The 23,879-nt window shown below is 33.8% G+C and overlaps 1 protein-coding gene across 1 annotated transcript in view; it reads right to left on the reverse strand.

Moving 5' to 3' along the window:
- Positions 1-11,380: 11,380 nt before the first annotated feature.
- Positions 11,381-23,879, reverse strand: part of LOC129224657 (CDK-activating kinase assembly factor MAT1-like) — a 30,277-nt gene continuing 17,778 nt past the window's right edge. Inside the window, exon 2 of the mRNA XM_054859196.1 lies at positions 11,381-14,502. Coding sequence (XP_054715171.1) covers positions 13,563-14,480 — 918 coding nt within the window. The 5' untranslated portion in view covers positions 14,481-14,502 and the 3' untranslated portion in view covers positions 11,381-13,562. The remainder of the gene's footprint in view (positions 14,503-23,879) is intronic.

Here is a 23,879-nt window from a genome sequence, read left to right on the forward strand (position 1 = left end):
CGAAAGCTATTCATTGAAGGAATGCGTAGTAAAAAACAGCAAAAAAGCTTTTTGCCAAAAAAAAAATAATAATAATAATAAGATCATGCTTCTATATTTTGTCATTAACCAGCATGATTCGATTTAAAATTATTCGTAAAGCATGGAATTTGATTAAAGAATGACGAAGATCTCACGTAGCGATTGAAATAAGCATTCTAGAGAAGTAATAGTTTAGATTGAAAATAAGTGTTGTTATCTTTGAATATTGAACTATTTCACATAGAAGAGTGCTTTAACCGTTACGGCTTAAATGCCCGCACATGTTTCTCTTTTAATTGAACACTTAAAATTCAAAACCAAAACCAGTTGAACTGAGTCCGTTTTTTAAGTGTAATTTTTCGAACGTACACAAAATGTTTTTTTTTTTTTTTCAGCAGAAAGCAGAGGAGTAGAAAATGATTTTTTGCTAATTAAGTTGATAATAATTTTAATGCTTTATATCGTATTTGCGCGAATAAAAAATTAAAGGTTTACTGGGTGAAACTCGTAGTTTTAATTTGGCGTAGTATTTTTCATTTGTACAAAAGGTTGAACACTGCTATTAGAAACATCTACATTTCAGCATACAATGAAAATGTTTTTCTGCACAAAAAGAATTTCCTTTAGGTAAATATAATACCTTTTTTATGCTTAGGGGAGATCGGGTCTAGTTGATACACTTTTTACTTTGTGATTTTTGTAATTTTTGTTTTTGTCGTACTGAAACAAATACAGCATTATGATGCAATATAACTATTTAGCTATCACATTCCATATAAAAAAACCTTCTATGAAAAAGATTTTAGCATAAAAAAATATTTTCTAAACTTTGCAAGATGTATCAATTTAACCACACTGAGTCAAGTTGATACACTAATGGGTCAAGTTGGTACGCATTTCAGTAGAATGGAGAATCATTGGAATAATTAGCAAGTCATACATTTAAAAAGAATTTTATTGTTACAAAATTATAAAACAGTAAAAAGTACTTGAATGAGTTGAATTAAGTTTTTAATATTCTTCTAATAAAGTCATAATTTCTTAGCAGTCATTCCGTTTCTGACGAGAGGCAAACGTCTGATTCGCAATTTTTACAAGTGTAAAATTTACAGTCTTTTGCGCAGGCTATGTGAGCCCACTTCTTGCAGGAAATGCATTGAATCCAATCTTGACCCGGTTTGGAAGACGAATGAGACTTAAACACACTAAACAAAAGGACTCTCCATCTTCATCAGATTCTGATTCATACTTCTTTTTCTTGGGTTTTGATTTTTTCTTGCCTTTAGCTCTTTTCATGTCCTTATCCTGTTTTTTTAACTTGTCAAGGTTAATTTTTTCGCTGTCAAATAATTTCCTGATTTTAATTTGTTTTTTTCTTCCTTAATAGACTTTTTTCTTTCCCTTTCCTCAGTTTCTTGTTCTGTTTTGTCTTTTATAGGCGTATCAGTAAGTATACAAGATCTTAAGGGTTGCCTGCCTTTTCCGCTATTTTTACGTGCTCCTGCTTTTGGCAAAGGACGGATTTGTTCCGACGTGACAATTGAAGACATCATTCCCCTTGATGTAGAGGGCTGTTGATCTTCGGCTGATGTAGAGGGCTGTTGATCTTCGGCTGACGTAGAGGGCTGTTGATGGTCTCCTTCTGATAAAGAAGGTTGTAGATCTTCTGCGTTCGTAGAAAGCTGACGATCACTTACAAAGCTTGACAAGAAGTCGTCGTCAGTAAAAACATCTGGGTTGTATGGGACTATCCCGGAAGCTTTAAATCCTGCTACTATGTTGTTCGGTGTCATAGCGTTTAGAAAGGCGCAATTGACCAGGTTAGGAATGTCATAAATTGTTACGGTTTTACCAGGGTTGCTAACTAGCCAGTTGTCAACAGCTGCAAAGTAGTATCTTTTAAATGGTCCATAAACAGATACATCTAGGGGCTGGAGGCGATGTGAAGTATGAGGAGGAAAAGATAGCAAAATTATTCCATCGTCTTTACAGAAGTTTAACACTTGTATAGACAAGTTGGAATCATGAATGTCTAGCAATAAAAGGCAAGGTTGATGAAGTGTTGACTTTACGTGACTATGAAAGTGTCTAATAAAAGTGAGAAACGATGACCCAGTCATCCAACCGGAAGGGTGTGCAGTGCCAATACACCCTTGTGGTCCTTCCTTTATGGAATAGTCTTTAAAGAATACTCTAGGGAAAATAAAAAGTGGCGGGAGAGCATTGCCAATAGCATTAACAGCAGTTGCAATTGTAACGGTTTGTCCTCGCTCGGCAGAAGTAGCTTTTGCAACTTGACGGACTCCTTTCCAGGGGCGCCGACTTGCAAAAATTATTGGGGGGGGGGGCTAAACATCACCGGTGATCCAGGGGGTATGTAATCCCACGGACACCCCCCCCCTTTTCCAAAAAAATAAAAGTTTAGATTTTTGAACTTTGAAAATGCCAATTTACATATTTTCTGATTTATACAAACAAGCAATATGTGGTAAAGCATTTTCGAAGTTAATCTAAGAATTGGTACGCGAATTTTCTGGTTCAATTAGATCATGTCATTTGTCTTCAGTGAGGGACATTATTAAAATTCTATTTTGGGGGAAGTCGTCGTGCAGTGTCATGGCTATAGGCATTGATATAAAGTAGGGCACTTGACTTGCATGGAAGGGCACTCCCATCAGTGGCGCCTACCCAGGAAAAATTGGTAGGGTGGAGGGTCTAACCCCGGGAAATTTCCTAAATTGGAGATGGGAAAAAGTAAGTTTTACAGTTTTTTAAGCATTTTAGAGCAATTAATTATCAACATTAGAATCCCGAAAACTTTACTCTCGCTAACTCAACACACGTTTTGGCTTTGAAAAAAGAAAAAAAAAAAACACTTGCACGGTTTTTCGTAAAAAGTTAATTTAATTTATAATATAATAATTTTGTTTTTAAACTACTACAGAACAGTGAATATATATCTATAAAAAGATTGAAATTATATTTAAATAAATCTTAAACTATCATTAAAAAATAAATCATAAAACATTGCTGTCGCACTTTGATTAATAAGTGAAATAGCTAATTTAATCTTGCTTTGAATAAGGCTCAGAGTTCATCAAATAAAATTAATATCCCAAAGTTAATTTGTTTAATATTAGTTAATAAGGTTAATATAGTATGTAAATAGCACGTTTTTATAGAGTCTGTTATAACCTAAAAATATTTAAATGTTTGAAAAAACTAATGCAGTACTATAGTAATACGGGAATAAAATAATAGTAGATACTGTTTCGAAATTTTAATCTAACATTGTGTATGTAGTTAATTCCCTATTTTACAGAGATTTTAAAATTTTCTCTAAACACCAATAGAAGGGTGTTTTTAGAAAGGTGCTAGGCTGTCTTTAGAAAGGTGCAAATGTCAACCGCCTGACTAGATTACTGAATTTAAAATCGTAGACGACTTGTCAAATATTCAATTCATCCAAAATTTCTTGGTGGTTATGAAGAACAGCCAAATTGTTCAATCGCTTCTGCTTTTCAGTTAACCTGCTTTTTACTGTAATAATTGTTTTAACTCATTACGGAATTTATTTTACAAGGTAACCATCTCCAAACAACTAAAATAAAAAATACTAAGACAAATTTGAGTTTAGAAAGCATTAAATAGCTAATAATTCTCTTAAATTATTGGGGGTTCTCTGCCCCCTCAAAATTTTTTTTGAGGGGGCTCGGGCCCCCTCAGGCCCCATGGAGTCGGCGCCACTGCTTCTTTCTCAGCAATAACTTTGCCTGGTCGCTGAACTGTTTGCACCCCAGTTTCGTCCGCATTCCACCCATCCTTGCTTTGAAATTTGTATTTTTCAAACACCTTTTTCAAGTTTTCAAAAAAGCTCTCAACATTATGCTTATTAAAACTAGTTGCTCGACTTATGCCTTTTTAAAAACTTGTAAAACCACTCTGATGTTGCCATTTTGGCGTTTATCCAGGTATCAGGCATTTCCAATTGATTTGCAAGTCCCAACTCATAAGCCAGTTCTCGAAAATTTTTAGGAGTTAATCCATAATAAATTTTAGCACTTGTTAAAATGTATTTACTATGCTCGTTTTCTAAATCATCATTTAATATTTGACAGTGCTTAGCATATCCCATTTTTACTTCTTTTTCAACAGCGTCAGGTGTTTCAAGCTGTTTTTCCTTTTTATTTTTATATCTGTAAAGCGTCATTTTGTCTATAGAAAATGTTTTTGCTGCTTTTCCCTGATAGACATCCTTCCATTTTTTATTTCATCATATGCCCTTTCAAACACATCAATAGATATTTTACCTCTTTCAGTTTTCTTCTTGTAGTTTCTTGGCATTTCTGAAAATAAAAAACCACATTAAAAACTACTTGTGGGTTGAGTTGATACACGTATCAACTTGACCCAAAAGAAGCGTATCAATTTGACCCAAACGACGCCATTACTTTAAACTTAAATTTATGAGAAACAGGAAGCAGCCGAAATAACGAGTTTAAGTCAATATCCTTACCTGGAAGTGACGAATCCGAAGTACTGTATTTGGTTGATCTACTACCTCACACATAAAATATAAAACAGGTCAAAGTATCAAGCAAAATTTTACTTTCCTCAGTCAAAAACAGTTTTTTCCAAAAAGCACAAAAGAACAAGCAACCTCCTCCTCAGGCACTTGACAGGTTACTGGCTATCGGCCTGCCCCTCCTATACTCTGCTTCCCGCTCTCATACACATTCAAATTAAAATTTATTGGGATTGTATCAACTTGACCCTGCATCAACTAGACCCGGTCTCCCCTATATTATGCTGAGTGATCTGGATGTAGTCAGAGCTTTAAAAAAAGGAAGAACACCCTTCGATTAACAGTCAACCTATCTGAATGATAACTGTAGCCTGCATAAAGGAGTCGAAACACCAAGTAGCATTCCCACTGCATTAATTTTATTACGTGTGTATGTTATGAGTACATGTAATGCGTAATACTAATAAAAATTTGATATTATGCCGGACAGCCCAAGCTTGCCCGAAGTTCAGATAGTTTATAGCCGAACGCTCTACCGAAAAACACTTATCAATTTAACCAAACAATTAATTCCAGTGCTTTTAAGCTTTATTAAAATATGAACACACACACACACACACAGGCTTTTTTTTTTTTTTTTTGCCGAAAGCGACGTAAAAAATTGGAAAACTGCATTAGAACTTTGCAAAAAAAAAAAAAATGCTTAAGAACTACAGGCTGCATCAAGGTTTTCAAACAGCAAGGTGCGTTTTCGAAAACTTGATTTTTCGACCGTTAGTCTATTTTTCGTCACTATCCAGCCTGATAAGTTTTAAAATGAGAAGGAAATAATACATAAGATAAGATATTGAAGAGAAATGTTTTTATTTTTGAAAATTTTTAGAATTCGTAACTGCAGGCTGCTTGAACCGTTATAACTTAGATGGCAGCACGTGTTCATCATTTAACACCACGGTTAAAATACAAAATAAATTGAACTCTATTTTAAGCGTAACTTTTCGAATGTAGTAAAAATGTGATAAGCTTTTTTTTTTTTTTTTTTTTTTTTTGCAAAAAGAAGAAAAAATATATATTTTACCCTTCAAATTGAGGTAGTAATTTTTTTATTTGTACAAAGAGTCAAAAACTCATTAGAAGAATATATATTTCAATATACGATCTATTATTTTTTTCTGAACAAAAAACAATTTTATTGTAGTCTGAAATCTTAAACCTGTTACTTATATTTTCGCTTACATTATGCTTTAATTTTCTTACTGGAGCCAAAGCTTAAAGAAAGAAGAAAAACGTACAATTCAGAAGTAATTCAGCACAAAGTCACATCTGGTTTTCATAACAGAAAGGAGTGTTTCCTTCTCATTTATTCTATTCCCTCATATTTTTTATTCGCTTAATTAAGTGTTCATGCAATGCGCGATATTTCTCCAATTTTTTGTTGCAGATTGTCCGGACGTGGGCCCGAACACTCATTCTCCTGTTTACGAGAAGAACGCTCTGCCGATCAAGCTATTCAGCTCGGTCGGTCATAGTGCAAGTTAAAGTTATAAGTTTAACCGAAAACCTCATTCTGGTTCTTTAAAACAGGTTTTTCGGCTGAAAAAAAAAAAAAACAATTTTTAGACCGTGGGTCTATTTTTCGTCAGTAGCCAGCACCATAAGCTTTAAAATAAAGTGTAAATCAAAGAAATCGATCAAGAATTGAGGAAAATCTGGCGTAGAAACCAAAAACAGGGTACAGAAATAATATATAAGGATGTGACGTAATCAATAATTTGAAAAAAATAAAAAGTTCGATTTTTTTTTTTTTTTTTTTTTTTTTTTTTTCTGCATAAAAACTCTGAATCTGGCCCATGATCGCCGGCAGATTCATATGCAGATGGGTACATCTGCATGTAAATCGCTGAGATTTTTTTGCTAGTTTTTTAATTTATTTATCTTTAGTTTTTTAAAATTTAGTTTATCTATTTTTGTTTTATTTATTTTAAAGCGAATACCAAGATGTATTTTCATCTTTAATAAAATTAATTTATTTATAATTATTACATATTTCTGTGATCACAATATTTTTGCACTTTTGTAATTTGGTCTTGCTTAAAATAAAATTACTTTTACTCATTCCAAATGTTTTGTTAATAAAAGATTAAAAATAATATTACTATTAAAAATATTAGATTAATATTGCTTTTTAAAATTTATTTATTTACTAGAGGATCCGACAGAGATGTTGTTCTGTTCAAACTTTGTAAATTGAAAAGTTAAAATATTTCAATAAACTATCAAGTGTTTGAACCGCTTTGTTGAAAAAAATATGTAAAAAGAAAAAGTTTTTAAGATGCTTGGTGTCAGAATGCGTGTATTTATTACAACTTGATTTATTTAATGCCCACTGAGCAGTTGTTTTATTAACTATTTTTTCTCGCGTAATTGAAAGATCTTCATAGATTTTATGGTTTGTTCCTTCAGTCATACTCAAAGGATAAAAATCGTCCTCAGATATTAAGTGTAAAAAACTAACTACCCATCCAGAACAAACGGGAAATCCCGCTGCAACACCCCCATATGAAAAAGAATAAAACAATCGAGAGGATATCGTTTAAAAAAATGATAAAGTTAAAAACAGTTCTCTGAATAAGCGAAAATCACTCATCCCCCCCTCTCCCGATGTAAAATAAATACATTCTTCTACTGCAATGACTAAACACTCTTTAAAAACGAAAAACAATTCTTTGCAATTTGAAATAATTCGCCAAATAAACAAAAAATACAATAAATTGCATTAACAGTAGCTTTAAAATGTAAACAAATGATCACGCAACTCTATTGTTTATAGTCAAAGTCGCCAAGCCACCACGTTACTATAAACCAGCCGATCAGTGAGCGAATCCAACTCCGACCGATTAGCAATCCGATCTTTTGAACGAAAACCCTTTTAAAACTTCATATATTGCCTAATTTATTCTTTCCACCAAAGATAGAGATCTTCCACTGCAGTGATATTTTGTGTATAGAACTACCCTGTTGTAATTTATCTGGACGAAAATAAAATTTGTTTCGTCTTTAAATTCCATCATCTTTTCCATTAATAATGTACTGATTAGTTAGATAATCCTTAAAGTATTCTTGACATTGGTGCCAAAACTCAATGGATTTCAGCCTAGAAACAAATGTTGCTAGGTTCGGTACTTTCTGATCATTTGGTTAGGAAAACCTGAAGCACAGATCCGGTCACATGGTTCGACTACGACGACAGAATCTTCCAGTACTTTACTTTAAAATATATCTCGGGACCTGAAATCGTTGCTTTCAAGAAATGTAGGCTTCTCTCTCTCTTTCTCTCTCTCTCTCTCTCTACGTTTTATCTGTTATCAATTGACATATCACAGTAGGAAATTTCATTACAAAAAGCAGACCTGGCTTTCTTATTGTCCTGGCAATGGGATAAATATGTATTTCAGTTCTCGCTCAACAATAGGTTAAAATAAATATTTATCAATTGGGAGATATAACCATCTAATGTTTTAATTAATTAATTAATTAACAAAAACGTTTCCGATTCGATCCATCGCGCTTCGAAACCATGCTTGCCACAACTTAATTACACACAAAAAATTTGATCAAAATCGGTCCAGCCGTTTAAAAGCCTTATAGTGACAAACGTCCGCACAGAAGATTTTTATATATTAAGATTTTGAAAAGCCAGGGGGTGAAAGTGCCTCCTTTGCAGCCCTTACCGGTACTGCAAGGGAGGCGTACTGGACATAAACAAGAGATTCATAATTTTTGTGATGTATCTTGTAGTTTTTCCCTAATAATTAATAGTTTTCGTGATTTACTTATATTAGTTTAAGTATTTTCCAGCTTGTCCTGTGTTTAAAATGATTTTAATTTTATTAATTTAACACCAAAAAATTAATTTAAAAAAGTTAAAATATTCATTTTCTTTTCCTAAAACTGGGGGAGGGGGAGAGTGACCCATGACCTGGCCCCTCACTTTTTCAAGGCACGAGCCGTCACTGCCGTTAGCGTTAACATTGAAGCAATGAGATGCAAATTCTGTCCTATATTTAGTTTTATGACATTGGATAAAGAGTGCCTGAATTAATTACTACCTACACTGCTTGACAATTGCTAAGGAACAATTACGTTTTTTGGAATAGTTAAGAATAAATAATGATTAAAGAAACAGAACGAAATATATGGTTAGTAGGGAGGATGTGCCTTTATTATAAGTACAAAATAATACAGATATTACTGCATCAATGAAGTAAAAACTTAAAAATAAAAAAAATAATCCTACTTAAATGATTTTCATACAACCACAAAAAAAATGATCTAGGTCAGAATGTTGGAGACATGAGTACCTTAACATGATGCATGATTACCAGGGACATTGATGCACAATTTACATCTGTTTTCCATACTCCCCACTAATTATTGAAGAGTGCTTGGGGGATGTTTTCCCACTCTTCTCTCAATGCGGATATGAGTTCTTGTATTGTTCTGGGAGGTATGGTTCTTCGCGCAACACGTCTGCCAAGAACCTCACAAGCAAGTTCAATTAGATTTAAGTCGGGAAAGTAAGCAGGCCACTGCATACGGAGAATGTTTTCACTTTGCAGTGAGTCTGACACTTCAGTGCTCCAGTGTGGCCGTGTATCGTCGTCCGTAAAGAGAAAGTCTGGACCTACAGCCCCCCTAAAAAGACGAACATGGTCCAGCATAACATGTCTGCAATACATTTGCGACGTATCGCTTTCTTATTCAAAAATGGGAAGCGGTGTTCTGCCATTGTGCATGATGCCTGCCCACACCATGACGCCTGGGCCGTACCGATCACGTTCGCAAACAAATTTTTGTGCGTAACGTGTTAAACGCTCTCTCCACAGTAGTTGGTTACCAGAGCTACTTTTCACACTGAAACGAGATTCTTCAGAGAACATCACTCTAGACCAATTTTGATGATCCCACCAACATGTTCCTTACACCAGCGTAATCCCTCTCGACGATGGCGTGGTTGAACTTGGATGCAACGTACGGGCTTCCTTGCATACAAACCGACATTATTTACTCGCCGTGAGATGGTTCTTGCAGAAACATGCGTACCGGTAGCGGTTGTTAGATTTGCAGCTATCTGTCCAAAAGTGGAATTTCTGTTCCTTTTTGCCACGAGGGCTACATAGCGATCCTCTGAAGGTGTGATGCTCCTACCACGACCCCCGGCATGCTTTTGCAAAAAAATTCCACCTTCAGCGGCCGTCTTTAATCGGGAGATGGCACTTATACATCCATTGCAGCAGTCACAGTAGCGGCAATTTGACCTGCTCCCAGTCGTCCAACCTCTCGTCCACGATCGTAGATACTCAAATGATGTCTTGCTGACATTTTACTCTTAAGTAGTTCAAGAACCAAACAGAATTTCAGGGAAAAACCTTTTTTAACATCCAGCACTATTTTTGTTAAAAACCAAACAGCGTGAATTTTTGTACAAATCTAGAGCGTATATGCACTGTCTTTTATACAGATAACGAGTCTTGGTCTACCACGCCATCTGAACTTGAATTTATTTCCATTGGCCAGGTGGTTGAGATACAAGTTTGCATAAATCACTTGTTCCTTAGCAATTGTCAAGCAGTGTATTTCAGCACTGATGATAGCATATTTGAGTAACGATATAAATGTTTCGTTCCTAACTTTGGATGATTTTCTGAAAAAATCTGAACGAAGTATGGTTACACTGGATTTTACTTTTTGTTTTTACGTCAACTTCAAAAATTATGTTTAAAAGTATTATCAATGGTGTTTAAAAAATAAAATTATTTTTTCCTTTTTAGAGTAATTTTGAAATCGGTTCTTTTTTTTTTTTTAACTTCAATTAAAAAAGAAAATATCACTTTAAAATATAAGAAAGTTCCATATTTGGAAATCATTTTTGTTAATGTATTTTGAGAAGAAAAATGTTAAAATAGCTCTTTGAATCGAAATTTTCTTATAATGGACACTAAATTCGTCCGAAAATCACAATTGCTATTAGCGATCAGATTGCCTACTATACTGAAGTCACGTTCCCAGCGCGTAGACTAACAGGGATACAGCTCTGAACTTTGTACGAATAGCCTTTACCATAACTATAAGTCATCCAAAAATAGCCTGAAATAGCCTTTTTAAAGTCTCAACTTTTCAAAATTTTCGGGCTAAGATTGACATTTTTTTTAAATATGAGAAGAAATCGACGGTATATTGCTTTGTATTAATAATTTTTACCATACCGACTATATTTCTCCTCTCAAATTTTTAATTTTAATTTTATTATTATAAGCATATTAAAATTAACTTCAATTTTTGAGTGTTGCAATCAAGAAATCATATACTTAATTTATTTATAACTTCTTAGTGCGAACCAAGCTTATAAAAGTGTTTAGAATTATTTAAAATCATTTTTTTGTACGCTTTTTAAATGTTAATGTCGTCATTGCGGCAATTCAATATTTGCGTGTAGCTATACGTTCATTTTTTTTTTTTTTTTTTTGTGCTCCGTTACGCCATTTAATGAAAATGCATACAACTCCAACATATCAATGAACTGGTAATGGCGCTTACGTAGGATTGCCAGATTTCTGAAATGTTTAACCGGGACCCCCCCCCCCCCCCCGTTGCTAGTTTTCAAAAGGGAACACACCCCTGGCTGGTTTTTAACGTGTTTTAGAGGGTAGTTCAATATGAACAAGTGGTTACTAATTATGAGCCTAAACCAGGGGTAATAATAAATGACACAAGCAGATAAATTAAAACAAACATTTTATTTCTTACACTTTAATATTAAATATTTACTTCAGTAAGAAGAAATACTATGAATGACAAATTTTAACTTGAACAATATTTGCATGTATCTTTCTTTCGCTAAGACTTTTTTTAGAAAGTCTTTTTTAGTTTTAATCTTACTGTAAAAATCTTTACAAGCTGATCCGATGTTAATTTTACAAGTTTATGTTTCAAATGACAAAGCAATTATCCTAAATAATCCTTTACAGTTAATTATTTTTATACTTTTTTGGTCATCTGTAATCAAATTTATTCTTTTCCGGGACGCGAAGTAAACCGGCCGTAACACTGGGATTTTGCTTGAAAACCGGGACGGCTTACGTAAGCTGGTGAGAAAATGACACCAGCTCAATGACTAAAACCAGCTCACATTGATGAGTCAGCTGTATGATGATGTTGATCCAGATAATTTAGAAGGATATGTTAACAGAAATCTGCTGTTTTTGCAGAGAATCTGGAATGGAATAGTTTACTTTTTCAATCAATCGTTTTAAAAACTACAATTTGAAACTGCTTGTTCGTTAAACCACAAATCAGCCATACGCACTAATACAATTCAACCTCCATTATTCAAAACTCTTTTAACCGGAGCTGCATTCTGGTCTTCTTTATGTGGTTGTGAGTGCGAGAGAGAAAAGAGAAAGATTGCGTATATGAGTGAACGATATCACCTTAAAGTCACTGAAATAACTATGTACGTTGAAACCCCGATTTAATGTTTCTCAAGGGACTGGGTTATAAAAACGCAACATACGGGAAAACGAAAAATACGGGATATAAGTAGAAAATAAACATTAAGAAGCAAAAAAACCTAAAGGTATAGTTTAGATGAATCTTTCGAAAAGCATAATATCTATCTTCTACGAAAAATATTAGTATGCGTACTATTTCTAAATCATTTTAATGCATTTTAGTTGCGAATACGGGCAGGTTGAAAATGTTCGTAACGGTCTATTGTTTTTTAGTCATTGAGTTCAAAGTGATTTCTGCATCTTCCAGGATTTATCTTGTTCATCTTCATAGGCAGATGGAAAGCTTTTATGCGTTTTTATGTTATTTTTGAGCAAAACAAACGGTTTTAAAATGTCCAAAAATGTGTCCTCAAACAATGTGCATTTCTGTTTTCAAAGATTAACTTTCAACACGGATTATCTTTAAAACAAACACAAAACTGAAAAAATATTGCACACATTAGAACATCTTATTTTACTGTTCTGGGTAAACGTAAAATGCGAGAAATTCCTTAAATAACAAACTAACAATGTGAGTTGAATTAACGTTATTAGTACACGAAAAAACTGGGACCGAATGAAAAAAACGTACATTCGGGGGGCGAAAAATCGGGGTTTCACTGCATTTATGTTTAAATCACAAAACAAAACAAAGCTAAATGCGCTATGAAGAACAAAACAAAGCTTAAAGTTTGTTACATTCTGCATTATTGAATTTACATTGCATTTTCTGACTTCAGTGATATTTCTTGAACAGATTTATTGTTCACAACTATAAAACATAGCAGGTATTTTGTAAATAAATAGAGGAATGCGGGACAAAATGAAATAGTAGGATAAAGTGAAATGGAGAAATATTTACTGTTTTTAGCACCACTAATCGGGTAATATTTTAACTATGTAATAACACATTTAGTCTATTCCAGTAAGGAAAAAGTTACCAATGAAGATCAAAGCAAATAATAAAAGAAAATTTCGAAAATTAGTACTAGTATTGTAATGTTTGGTTGTAAGTATTACTGTTTGTTACTGTGTGTACATGTAAAGATTGTATGTTTCCAGATATGCAGTAAATATGAATAAGAGTAGAAATATGTTGGAAATAGTTAAATTCATGCAAGTTTTCTCAAATATTAATTTATGAATATGGTCGAATTTCGACGACTGGGCGAACACTAGTAAAAAACAATAGGATCATCGGTTGCGTCATACGAGTAACCCGAAAATGTCAACAACAAACCAAGATTGATAATAGCTCAGAAAATACGGTAGTACACATTGAGTTACTTTTTTAAGTTTAACTCATGATTCCGCAAATAGCAGATCGATGAAATTATTCATGTACAAAACAAATTTTCCAAAAAAGAAAAAAGCTGCGAATAAAAATTTATTTACAAGTAACAATAATTTAATGTTCATAAGAAATCAATAAATTATAATTTTTCGACTTGACATGAAACTCAAAATCAAAGCATGAAATAGATACCAGAAAATGCGTCTTGCAAAGCGCGATCACAGGCATTTTCAGTTACATATCCGCCAGCCATTTCTGTGTCAGAAGCACTACGCACATGCTGCGTGAAACCTTTACTTCTAAGAGAATTGGGAGAAAATGGTTTGGGCCCACACATATCAAAAACTAGATCTTTGTACACATATATATTGTCATTATTTTCTTTAGGCACTGGTAAAAATACTTGCTGGCTTTTCAATCCAGTTGAAAAGGTGTTTCGTTTTCGAATAGGAATTACTTTCGCTTTCACATCGTCACTCTTTGCCGCATGCGATGCTATTATATCCTTAGCTGATTTATCAGAAAACATCAAGTCATCGATTAAGTTCTCTTTCTTCTTCCTTTTTTCTTTTTCTAACTCTAATTCTTCTTCTATCAACTGCATTCTTCTCGCTTCTAGCTCAATTTTCTCGTATTCTAATAACTCCTCCAACTCTTCTTCCTCTTTGCTTAGTTTTCCTTTGTTTTTCATTATTTGGGTCTTGTTTTCCTTCTTGTACTGCTCAATCTTCCGTTTTGTCGACTCGATGTCAATGTTATTGGCTAAATTGAAGATTATAGTCTCGACTTCCTCAAGATAGTCATTATACTCCAACAGCGATTTAAAATCTTCCTCCTTCTTGTTAAAGTCTTTGAGAACCCTCCTCCGAATGTCCAATTCCTTTTCCACTGAAGAATCTTCGAAAATCTGCACCCGAAAATTACTTCTTCGAAGAGCAACGTTACATTGTGGACAGGCAGCGGACCCTTTGACGAATAGGAGCTCTACGCAGTTGTCACACAGGGCATGGCCGCAAATATTAACCATCAACTTCAAATTCGGATTTCTGTATTTTGTAGTTTTACACCGAGGGCATTCTATCTCATCCATTCTGAAGACAGATTATATAAACCTACAAAAAATAATAATAAAGAATATTAATAATGGATAAATCATTTGCACAAAATAATGAAATACAACAGAAGTAACAAGAGCATATATTTCCTATTTGCGCACGACTTATTGACTTATTGTGTAGCTCGGCATTAATGGCGCTCAGTGGAATGGTCAAAAACATCGAACTTGTATTTGTAGGAAAAGGGGACAGCATGAAACGAGGGAAGGAAATCAAGACTCCCACAATTCGCACCTCATCTGGAAGTTTGACGCCAAAGTTCAAAAAAGTTAATTTATTTTTGTAAACAAACGACGCTTCAAGAGAAACACCTGTTTTGGAAACGCGCTTAACTTAATCAACCCATTGTTATCTTCTTTTAAACCGATTTTGAGGTTAACTTGTCCAAGGTCGAGCGCCAAAAATATTGAGCAGGACAGTACAAATTCTTCGCTCGAGTTCGTCGAATTTTTGAACGCCAAATTTTCGGTCCTATTACTGTATTAGTATTTTTTTCTTAAAACTAGTTGCTTAAAATTCAATTAGTTCTTCCCCAAAAGGAAACCTTAGTTGAATACATTTGAAATAGTCACTGGTCTATCCTTCCCGTCCCTCCACCAGCTACAGAAAAAACATTCTAGTTGCATAACTATTGTTTCGCATAGTTTATTTATTAATTAAGTTATGGCGTATGAATCATATAAATTTTATTCACAAAACAGCATATTTGTGTATTAAGAAACTTTTTAATACTAATAGAATTTCATTGCTAATAACAGCTTATATTTTTCTAGGAAATTTTAAGATGTAAGTTTTTTTTTTTTTTTTTTTTTTTTGAGCAATCACGATTGCTTATTGCTTTTGTTTCACCGTCCTTGATGTTGTGGTTCCTTTTTCAGCTTGGACCAGGGACACCAGACCACCGCCCACCGGCCTCTGCAGGCACGGCTCCGAGCACTGCCTCCTGGAATCCGTTTCTCCTGGTCGGTGGCGTCCATGTCCAACATACACACATACACATACACGCTCATACACACAAGCCTTTACACACATACACACAGGTCTACGCACGCACACAAGCCTACAAATACACGCACGCGCACCTACATATACACACAACTATACACACGTAACCGCCCAGTAGGAGGGGTAGGCTTGGGGGGACAGGAGCTGTTTCTAGAAACAATAGCCCCCAATGAGTAGGGCCCTATCGCAACTCATGATTACGAAAAACATACTTTGAATGCAAGATGTAAAAGTTCAAATTAATTTTTTTTTGAGCAATCACGATTGCTTATTGTTCTTTCTCACTTGACAGTCCTTGATGTTGTGGTTCCTTTTTCAGCTTGGACCAGGGACCTGTGCAGCACCACCGCCCATCAGCGCGGCTCCTCTCGTCCGGAGCACTGTTCCCCGGAATCCACTTCTGCTGGACGGTGGCGTCCATGTCCTACACACGCATGCTCATGCACGTTCACACTCACGCGGGCCTTCACACACATACACACACACAGACCTACGTGCACACACGTAAGCCTACACACACACACACACACACACACAACTTTACACACTTAACCAACCAGGAGGAGGGATAAGCTTGTTGGGGGGGAGCCGTTTCTAGAAACAATAACTCCAATGAGTAGGATCTTGTCGCAACTCGTGGTTGCGAAAAACATAATTTGAATTCAAAGTTTCAGAATTCACAGGCTTTTTTTTTTTTTTAATAAAGTTTTTTTTACTGAGAATACTGAGTTTTAATGTCTATATATATATATATATATATATATATATATATATATATATATATATATATATATATATATATATATATATATATATATATATAATTAAAAGATCACTTTCAGATTGATGCACAATTGAGGAACTAAGAAGCAAAGGGATGTAAGTGGACATTTTCAAATTTTGAGTAAAACGCGTTTAAAGATAAGGTCCTAGGTAGGCTTACATTGAAATTTTTTTCTAAATCATGCTGTACAGCAGCAACTACCAGGGCTAGTAGTACCATCTCTTGCCCCAAGACAGAGGAGAGGTTCACCTACCATGTGTACTGATTATCTCCAAATTTTTAATTTTGCCACTTACATCCCTTTGCTTCTCACTGCCCTCAATTGATGAATAATAATTATCGCAATGTTTGATACAAACTGATAAAAGGAAGAGTGGAGAATTAAAGAAAAGTATAAACTTATTTTTTTAAAAAACTAAAATGTTTGTATCCAGATTCACAGAACGAAGGGACCGTGTGTTTAATCAGGCTCTAGAGGTAGTGTCATTTTTTTTCTCTCGAGAAAAATATAATGGCAACGTGTTTTAGATTAGAAGTAAGATAAAAAGCAAGCAGAAAACAACAAAAAAAAAGACTATATCCAAATAATAAATTCTTGATTTTACATGAATAGCAAGGTGCGAAACATGTGAGTCACAAAAGTTAATCTCATGCAATGGGTGAGAAACGTGAAAAAAACATGATTTTTTACAGTTTTGTTTCAGGTTGCAGATGCTGCAAAAAGCCGAGTTTGACACATTATTGGCAGATTTTCTCTTTTGTATTTGATACATTTTTTTAATACAAGGACTAGAACTGTGTTTTCCAAATTTTCAAGCACTTGGAAACGGCAGTAGGAGGCCCCCAACAAAGCAGGGTTGTAAGGTACAGATTTTTTAGCTTATAGGTAAATACAGCACTGTACATGCACATAGAGTCTAGTGACAGCTGAAAGGTAAGAAATCCTCCGTTTGGAAGAATCATACTTAACCTTGGGCAACAAGATGAACAGCACCACATTAAGCACCATATTTGTAATTACCTTCTTCTGTTATGCATTATCTAATCCAGACCAGATGAACGCCAAGTGGTATAGTGTGTATTATGAGTAATCCATTGGGTAATCCATTGGGTATTATGAGCAATCATGGTTAATAAGAATTGCGGTTAATCTCAGCATCCTCAGATTTCAGAGATAGATTATCATCAGATACGAGAGACCAAATACACATCGATCCTCAGATTTCAGATCCTCAGAAGTTTTGAAACCAGAAGTTATACCCTTTCTTCCAAGCATTCGTGGAGCTGCATTCCAATAGGAGAACGGTCGTCTACCTATTTTATCGGAATGTTAAAGACTTATTTTCAGAATAAAACGTACAGCTTCTCCCTCATATAAAATGTCTTGAATTTCTTTGGTTGGCATCTGTCTTGTACTGGTTGTCTCGCATACAACAAGAATGAAGATCACGTTCCGATTGAAATACAGTGAAACCTGTGTAAGTTGTATACTTGCGGTACACTACTTTAGTGGTCAACTTAAACAGGTGGTCAACTTACAGAGGTTGATTTATTTGATAAGGGCTAATTCCGTGCCTGAAAAATGCGGTCAACTTAGAGAAGTGGTCAACTTATAAGGATGGTCAACTTCACAGGTTTTACTGTAATTTAAAATGCTCCTCCAAAGAAGCAACACTCAAAAATCTGATTCAATATCCTGTGGCACAGAAGCACACACATATATATATATATATACAAAAACAATTTCAAAATAAAAAAAAATATATATTTTTTTTTTTACTTGTAACCAATCTTCTTTTGCTGCATACAGAATCTTTAAAAAAAATCAGGACTTTTTTAAAGTATTTTTTTATTATTTTCAATCATGTTTTTTATTTAAAGCGATTTTTTAAAAAGATTTTAGTTACTTCAGTTACTGATTCATTTTTATTTATAAATACAGCTTAATTTTAAATTAATATTTTTAAAAATTACAAAACCAATTTATTTCAAGTATATTCCAAAAACCTCTCGTAATGTAACGTAAAACCAATTTAATACAAATGCATATGATTCAAATCAAATTTAATATATATGGCATAGTAATACAAAAGGAAAATAAACAAATAGGGTAGCGTTGTACAAGATGAAAATCAAATGAGAGGTATATAAAGGGAGGGGGGGATTATTTTTTATTTTTCAACAAAATTTATATCTTTTAAAACGGACATAATCAGATTTTTAAAATCTTAGTTTTATTACGCTTTACATATAAGAAATAGTATCTTAAACCCAGAGTTAATTTAGTTTTATTTGACCACTTTCTCGTAAAAGTATTTTTAAAAATCTATGTACTTTGCTTGTAATGTGAATTTAAGGCAAAAAAAAAAATTTAATTACAAACTTTAACCTTTTCATTAGATGAATAAATTTCAAACAACTTTTTTTTTAATTACAATTGCATGTTTTAATTTTTTTTACAAGACTGCATGGTTGAAGCAATATTAATTTGGAGTTTCCTTTTTCCACAGTTTGTATTTTTAAAAAATCGTGAATGCAGTGGCTATTAATAAAAAAAAAATAGCAAATAATTTAAAAGCGTCTGCTGAAGGTTACTGAAAAATTGAATCTTCAAGTAAGGTAGGTTAAAAAATCAATGATTTTTTCAAACATATCATTTGATTTGAAACACTGACACCTTGGCTGTCAACATTTAAAATTGTATCCAACTGTGGAACTTATGAAGTAAAATTCAATAAAATCGAATGAGCCCTCCATGGTGTGGTCTTTTTTATGAGTACGAGTTTATATTTTCTTTTTAGCTGCAAGCATCTTAAAACTATCTTAGCCACCTTTAATTCTTCTTTTTTAGAAAACTAATGTTTTCGCAAACTAATGTTTTATCTAACAATGCTAGTATTCTGCATCGTATTTTATAGACTTGATTTTTGGGCTTTCTCTTGCCCATTCTGAGTTTTATATCCGTTTTTGCCTTTTTTTCTTTCGGGCGCTCTACACTTTCTCTACTAGGTTCTTGCAGGCATGACACTGTTGAAAAGGAGGAAATTCATGCAGAACAGAAAGTATGGATTTTTTTTTTTTTTTTTTTTTTTTTTTTAAGAAGCGTATACAAAAAGACTAAAGTCGCCTGTTTGACATTTTTATAGGAAAACAAATTCAGAATCGAATTCCAACTGTTTTTGAACGGAAAATATTATGCTCGGTGAATTCTTTAATTGGTGAAAAATAAATAAGAAATCTCATTTTGCAATTGTATATCTTTTTCTATTTTTATTCCAAATTCTGCAAAATAAGTTTAACGAATTTCATGCAGTTCAGTCAATGAGTGCTTAAAAGAGGGGTGTAGAGTGCATGGAATATGCGATAATTTTTGACTTCAGAATATTGTTAGGGGTGGTTAGTAAGTAAACATACTAAAAGTCCCCGCCCCGGGGGGTGAGCTAAAGTCGGGAGGGAGGGGGAAAGCAAAAATTTTGGGTTTTTTTTAATGTATCTCGGAAATGGTGGAAAAAATGCGTTCAAAAATAAAAATTCAAGCTAAATAAAGTTCCCATAGAACTGTTTCTGCACATATTTGTCAAATTTCCACTAATTTTTACGGTATATGTTGTGAAAAATCGATGATTTTCGGAGAAATTTTCCTTTTGTCAAACATTTGCTCCTAGTGCCTCACAGGATTAATATTCATAAAAATTGTCAATGGCAAAGTTGTAGAGCTTTAAATTTCCTTTAATTTGATATGCTTCTTAGTTACATTTCATTCAACCAATCAAAAGTTATAGAATTTCAAACACGCACCTCCATGGCAAAAAATGGAACACTTGCCATTCACAAATTTCAAACTGACTTGAAAGGATCGCGCACTTCCTCTTTCTTTAATGAATTCAACAATCATGATTGATAATGAAGAAGTATTTATGGATTACTGCAACAAAAATGATGTCACGCTCCTAAGGGGAAGGGGTGTATGAGAATTTGTGACAAGAGGAAGAGCAGAACGACGTGTGATATTAAGCATTTTTTTTAAGAATATGTTTTAGTAAAGTAGCTAATGAAAAGTACTTTGTGACTAAGGTGGAGAGGGTCAAAAATGTTGAAAAAAAGGGTAACATCATTTATGGACAGCCCCTTACCAAGAAATCGGACGAAGATTTGCTGAATTACGTATATGCAGTATGAATTAGCTCCATACCCATGGCATTATTTAACGAAAGAAGACTGGGAAAGTGCTGAAAGTCAGCAGGGCAATTCCACGGTGTCGGACGTAAGAATTGCACGATATTTACTTCAAAAAACCAACACATTTATCGGTTAACAATTTTGAAATAAATCAAAATATTTTTTAAAATACTTACTAGTGTATGCAGAATTGTTAAACATAAAAAGAATTTCTGATACAAAATTTTATTTTAAGAAAAAAAATATTTAACTCATGGTGTCGGACGTATGAGCTGAATCTGAAAAATGAGACGAGCAAAACTAAAATCTAAGATTCAGGTCAATGGCTTAATCTGCAACTATGTAACTACTTTTATGTCAAAGAGCAATGATGAAATATTAATAACTCATAAAGATTTTTTTAATTTTAGAGGTATTAAGTGCCAAAATAGGGTATTGGTGTCGAACGTAAAAACTTGGTGTCGGACGTAATATGTACAAAATTACTATGGTGTCGGACGTAAAGAAAAGTTTAAAACCTTTCCAAATTACTTTCAATTTTGCTTTAAACCTTGAGTAATATGTTAATGACAATAAATGAGATGTTTAGATAATTACAACATTAAATATGAAATATTTTTCGTAAATGCTAATTATCGCGCACTTCTAATTGGGATAGGTGAAAAAAAATCTTTAAAATATTTTATTTTGTACTAGCTTTTGCCCGCGGCTTCGCGCACGTTGATGTAGTTTTTTTTTTTTCAATTGATTCAAGTTAATGTTCATTACAGGCAGAGGTCAAATAGTTACCAAAACATTGTTTGTATCTAGTTTCGCCGACATTTCAAATTGCCTGTCCCCTTAAATGTATCAAAAGGTATGATTAAAACTGAAAATTAGGGGGAAAGGGAGTAAATGAAATAAATGTTGGCAAAAATGAGAAGAAACCCAAAAATCACAAAAAATAAATCACGAAAACGTTCAGGGGTTCTAAAGAAGTCAGTTTGGGTAATTCCCAAAAAATCCAATTCGAGTGAGGTCAACTATTCTTAAATAAAGTGAAACAGTTCCCTTATAATCCCGATCTCCATCAAATACATAATATCCAGCGCTACACCGGCAATCTAAATTATTGTATAATGTGTAACTTTTTACCGTAGAAATCGTCCCAAAATAGGGTCAACAATGATGCTACCCGAACTGTTTCCAATAAACAGTAAAAATTTGGCAATTGTTTGAAATTGTGTGAAAAGACAAAGTAATGGACGTTTTTGCGCTGTTTATGAGTTAGCGAATTAGTTGGCGAATTATTTTACGTGTTAACAAATTTAAAGAAAGAAATATTAAAAGAAATGGCGATATTCGGTTACATGGTGAAAACCGAGAAACAGTATTGCGTAGTCTTTAGCTTCAAAAACAGCGACAGTTGAAAAAAATGCCAAATGCCTTAGCTATTGAAATGATTCCACAAAAAAAGTTTGGCCAGATTCCAGCTGATCGATTAAATACCCAGTCAATACAAATAAATAAAAAAAAACATTAATTGCCTCAATGTTGCATTAAAATGGAAAAAAATCAGCAAATCCATGTATTATTTGCCAATCTTGTGCAAAAATCTTACTTCAAGATTTGACTTGAGAAAAGCCTTGAACAGTCACGAAAAGCAAAGATAGTCAACAATACAACAACAGTCGCTACCGACAGGGAGTTGAGATGATACACTAAATATTGTATTGAGTTAAGGAAAGCCTTCGAACATGGAACTAAAAAGCTCATACCTCGTTTTTCATTCTACTTAGAAATAACGAACAGGTGCCATCTTCAGCAGAAAAATCAGAGCTTTCGATGGACATATAATGTTAATATGTGCAAGTATTTTTTCGTCCCCATATTAGAGAATTTATACGAAAATTGTGTTTTATTGCCCCCCTAAGGGGTTTTGCCCCCCCATAATGGGACGAAAACTACCCTATATGTTATTCTGATGCATAAGCTATATTATTGTAAAGTTTCATCAAAATCCATTCCGTAGTTTTTGCGTGAAAGAGTAACAAACATCCATACATCCATACAGACAAACTTTCGCATATATAATAGTAGTAAGATAGACGATTTTATCTTCCTCTTTTCGCCATTTTAAGTGCCCTTCTGTCCTATACATCACCGATACTTCAATCATTTCACCATTTAACAGGGGATTGCATCCTGTGTATTGTACAGACTCTTCGTTGACCGCAGCAACTCACTTATGTACTTTTAAGTTGTGCAACAAATTCCATATCTTCAAATTCATCCAATGCATCACTGTCAGATAATTCTTCTTTAAATAGAGCAACCATCCTAAGTGTTTGTGAGGAAGAAGTGTCTGAGATAGTAATTTTATTCAACGAAATGGCTTTGACTCAGTGCATGCAGTGCCAAGGATTTTCTCAAATATTAGTGCAATATTGCTGAATTATGCATGATCTCTTCTGATGTTATGTGTACTTCAAGTACACTGCAGATTAATGAAGGAGCCACAGATGCATAATTCTGGTGGCATACCGCTTAACACTATTCCAGCTTGTCTAGTGCAATGGACTTTTGGTTGCAGTGGTGGTCTGATTTGATTGAGCATCCTCCCCCCCCCCTGTCATTTTACTTCCAGCTTTAACAATACGTCTTTTTTTTTTTTAACCTTACCAACGATGCTGTCTACAGTTCCTTCCCCAGGGAACACTGCAAAGAAATTCCGGGTTAATTTTGTGATGAATCTCTGCTCAAATAAATCTAAATTTTGTTAATAGGTATCTTTACTTAAATTGTAAGCTGAGTCTGAGAAAACTTGTACATTTTTAGTGCTTGGTTATTTGGTTTTTAAGATATTCTAACAGGTAACTTACAAATTTATGCACTGCGAGTTTAGTATGATCCAAAGTATGAAAAATTATTGCAAAAGTTTGAGAGAATTATTTGGAAATCCACGCATGGGATGTGAAGAGATCGTGGCTGGGGCATGGCATGCGCCCAGTTTGCCAGATTAAATTTCGTTCTGCTGTAAAATTGCCGCATTTTGAGATGCTTAAAATAAAGAAAAAACTATTCCTTATAAGGTCAGTGCTTCTAGAAAAAAAAATATTAAGTAACAAATTGGACCAGTTAATCAATTACCAGTTTCGTGGTTTAAAAAAAAAGGGGTTTAAGTAAGAGTACCTATTAATAAAGACATTTTAATGACTAAAGTATAAAGAAATGTTGTTATTGCTGTCCTCTATCCCTTCTGTTTTAAATCAGAGAAATTCTGTAACCAGAACGAGGTAACAATTTTACTCTTGTAACTCTTATAAACAAACTTTTGGGGTAATTTTTATTATTTTCATATAATTCAACACATAAGCCTCAAAATGACATCTAATTTGTGAGAAAAAAAGGATTTTGAAAAATTGGT

The sequence above is a fragment of the Uloborus diversus genome, chromosome 6, assembly GCF_026930045.1.
Source record: "Uloborus diversus isolate 005 chromosome 6, Udiv.v.3.1, whole genome shotgun sequence".
Lineage (NCBI taxonomy): Eukaryota > Metazoa > Arthropoda > Arachnida > Araneae > Uloboridae > Uloborus > Uloborus diversus.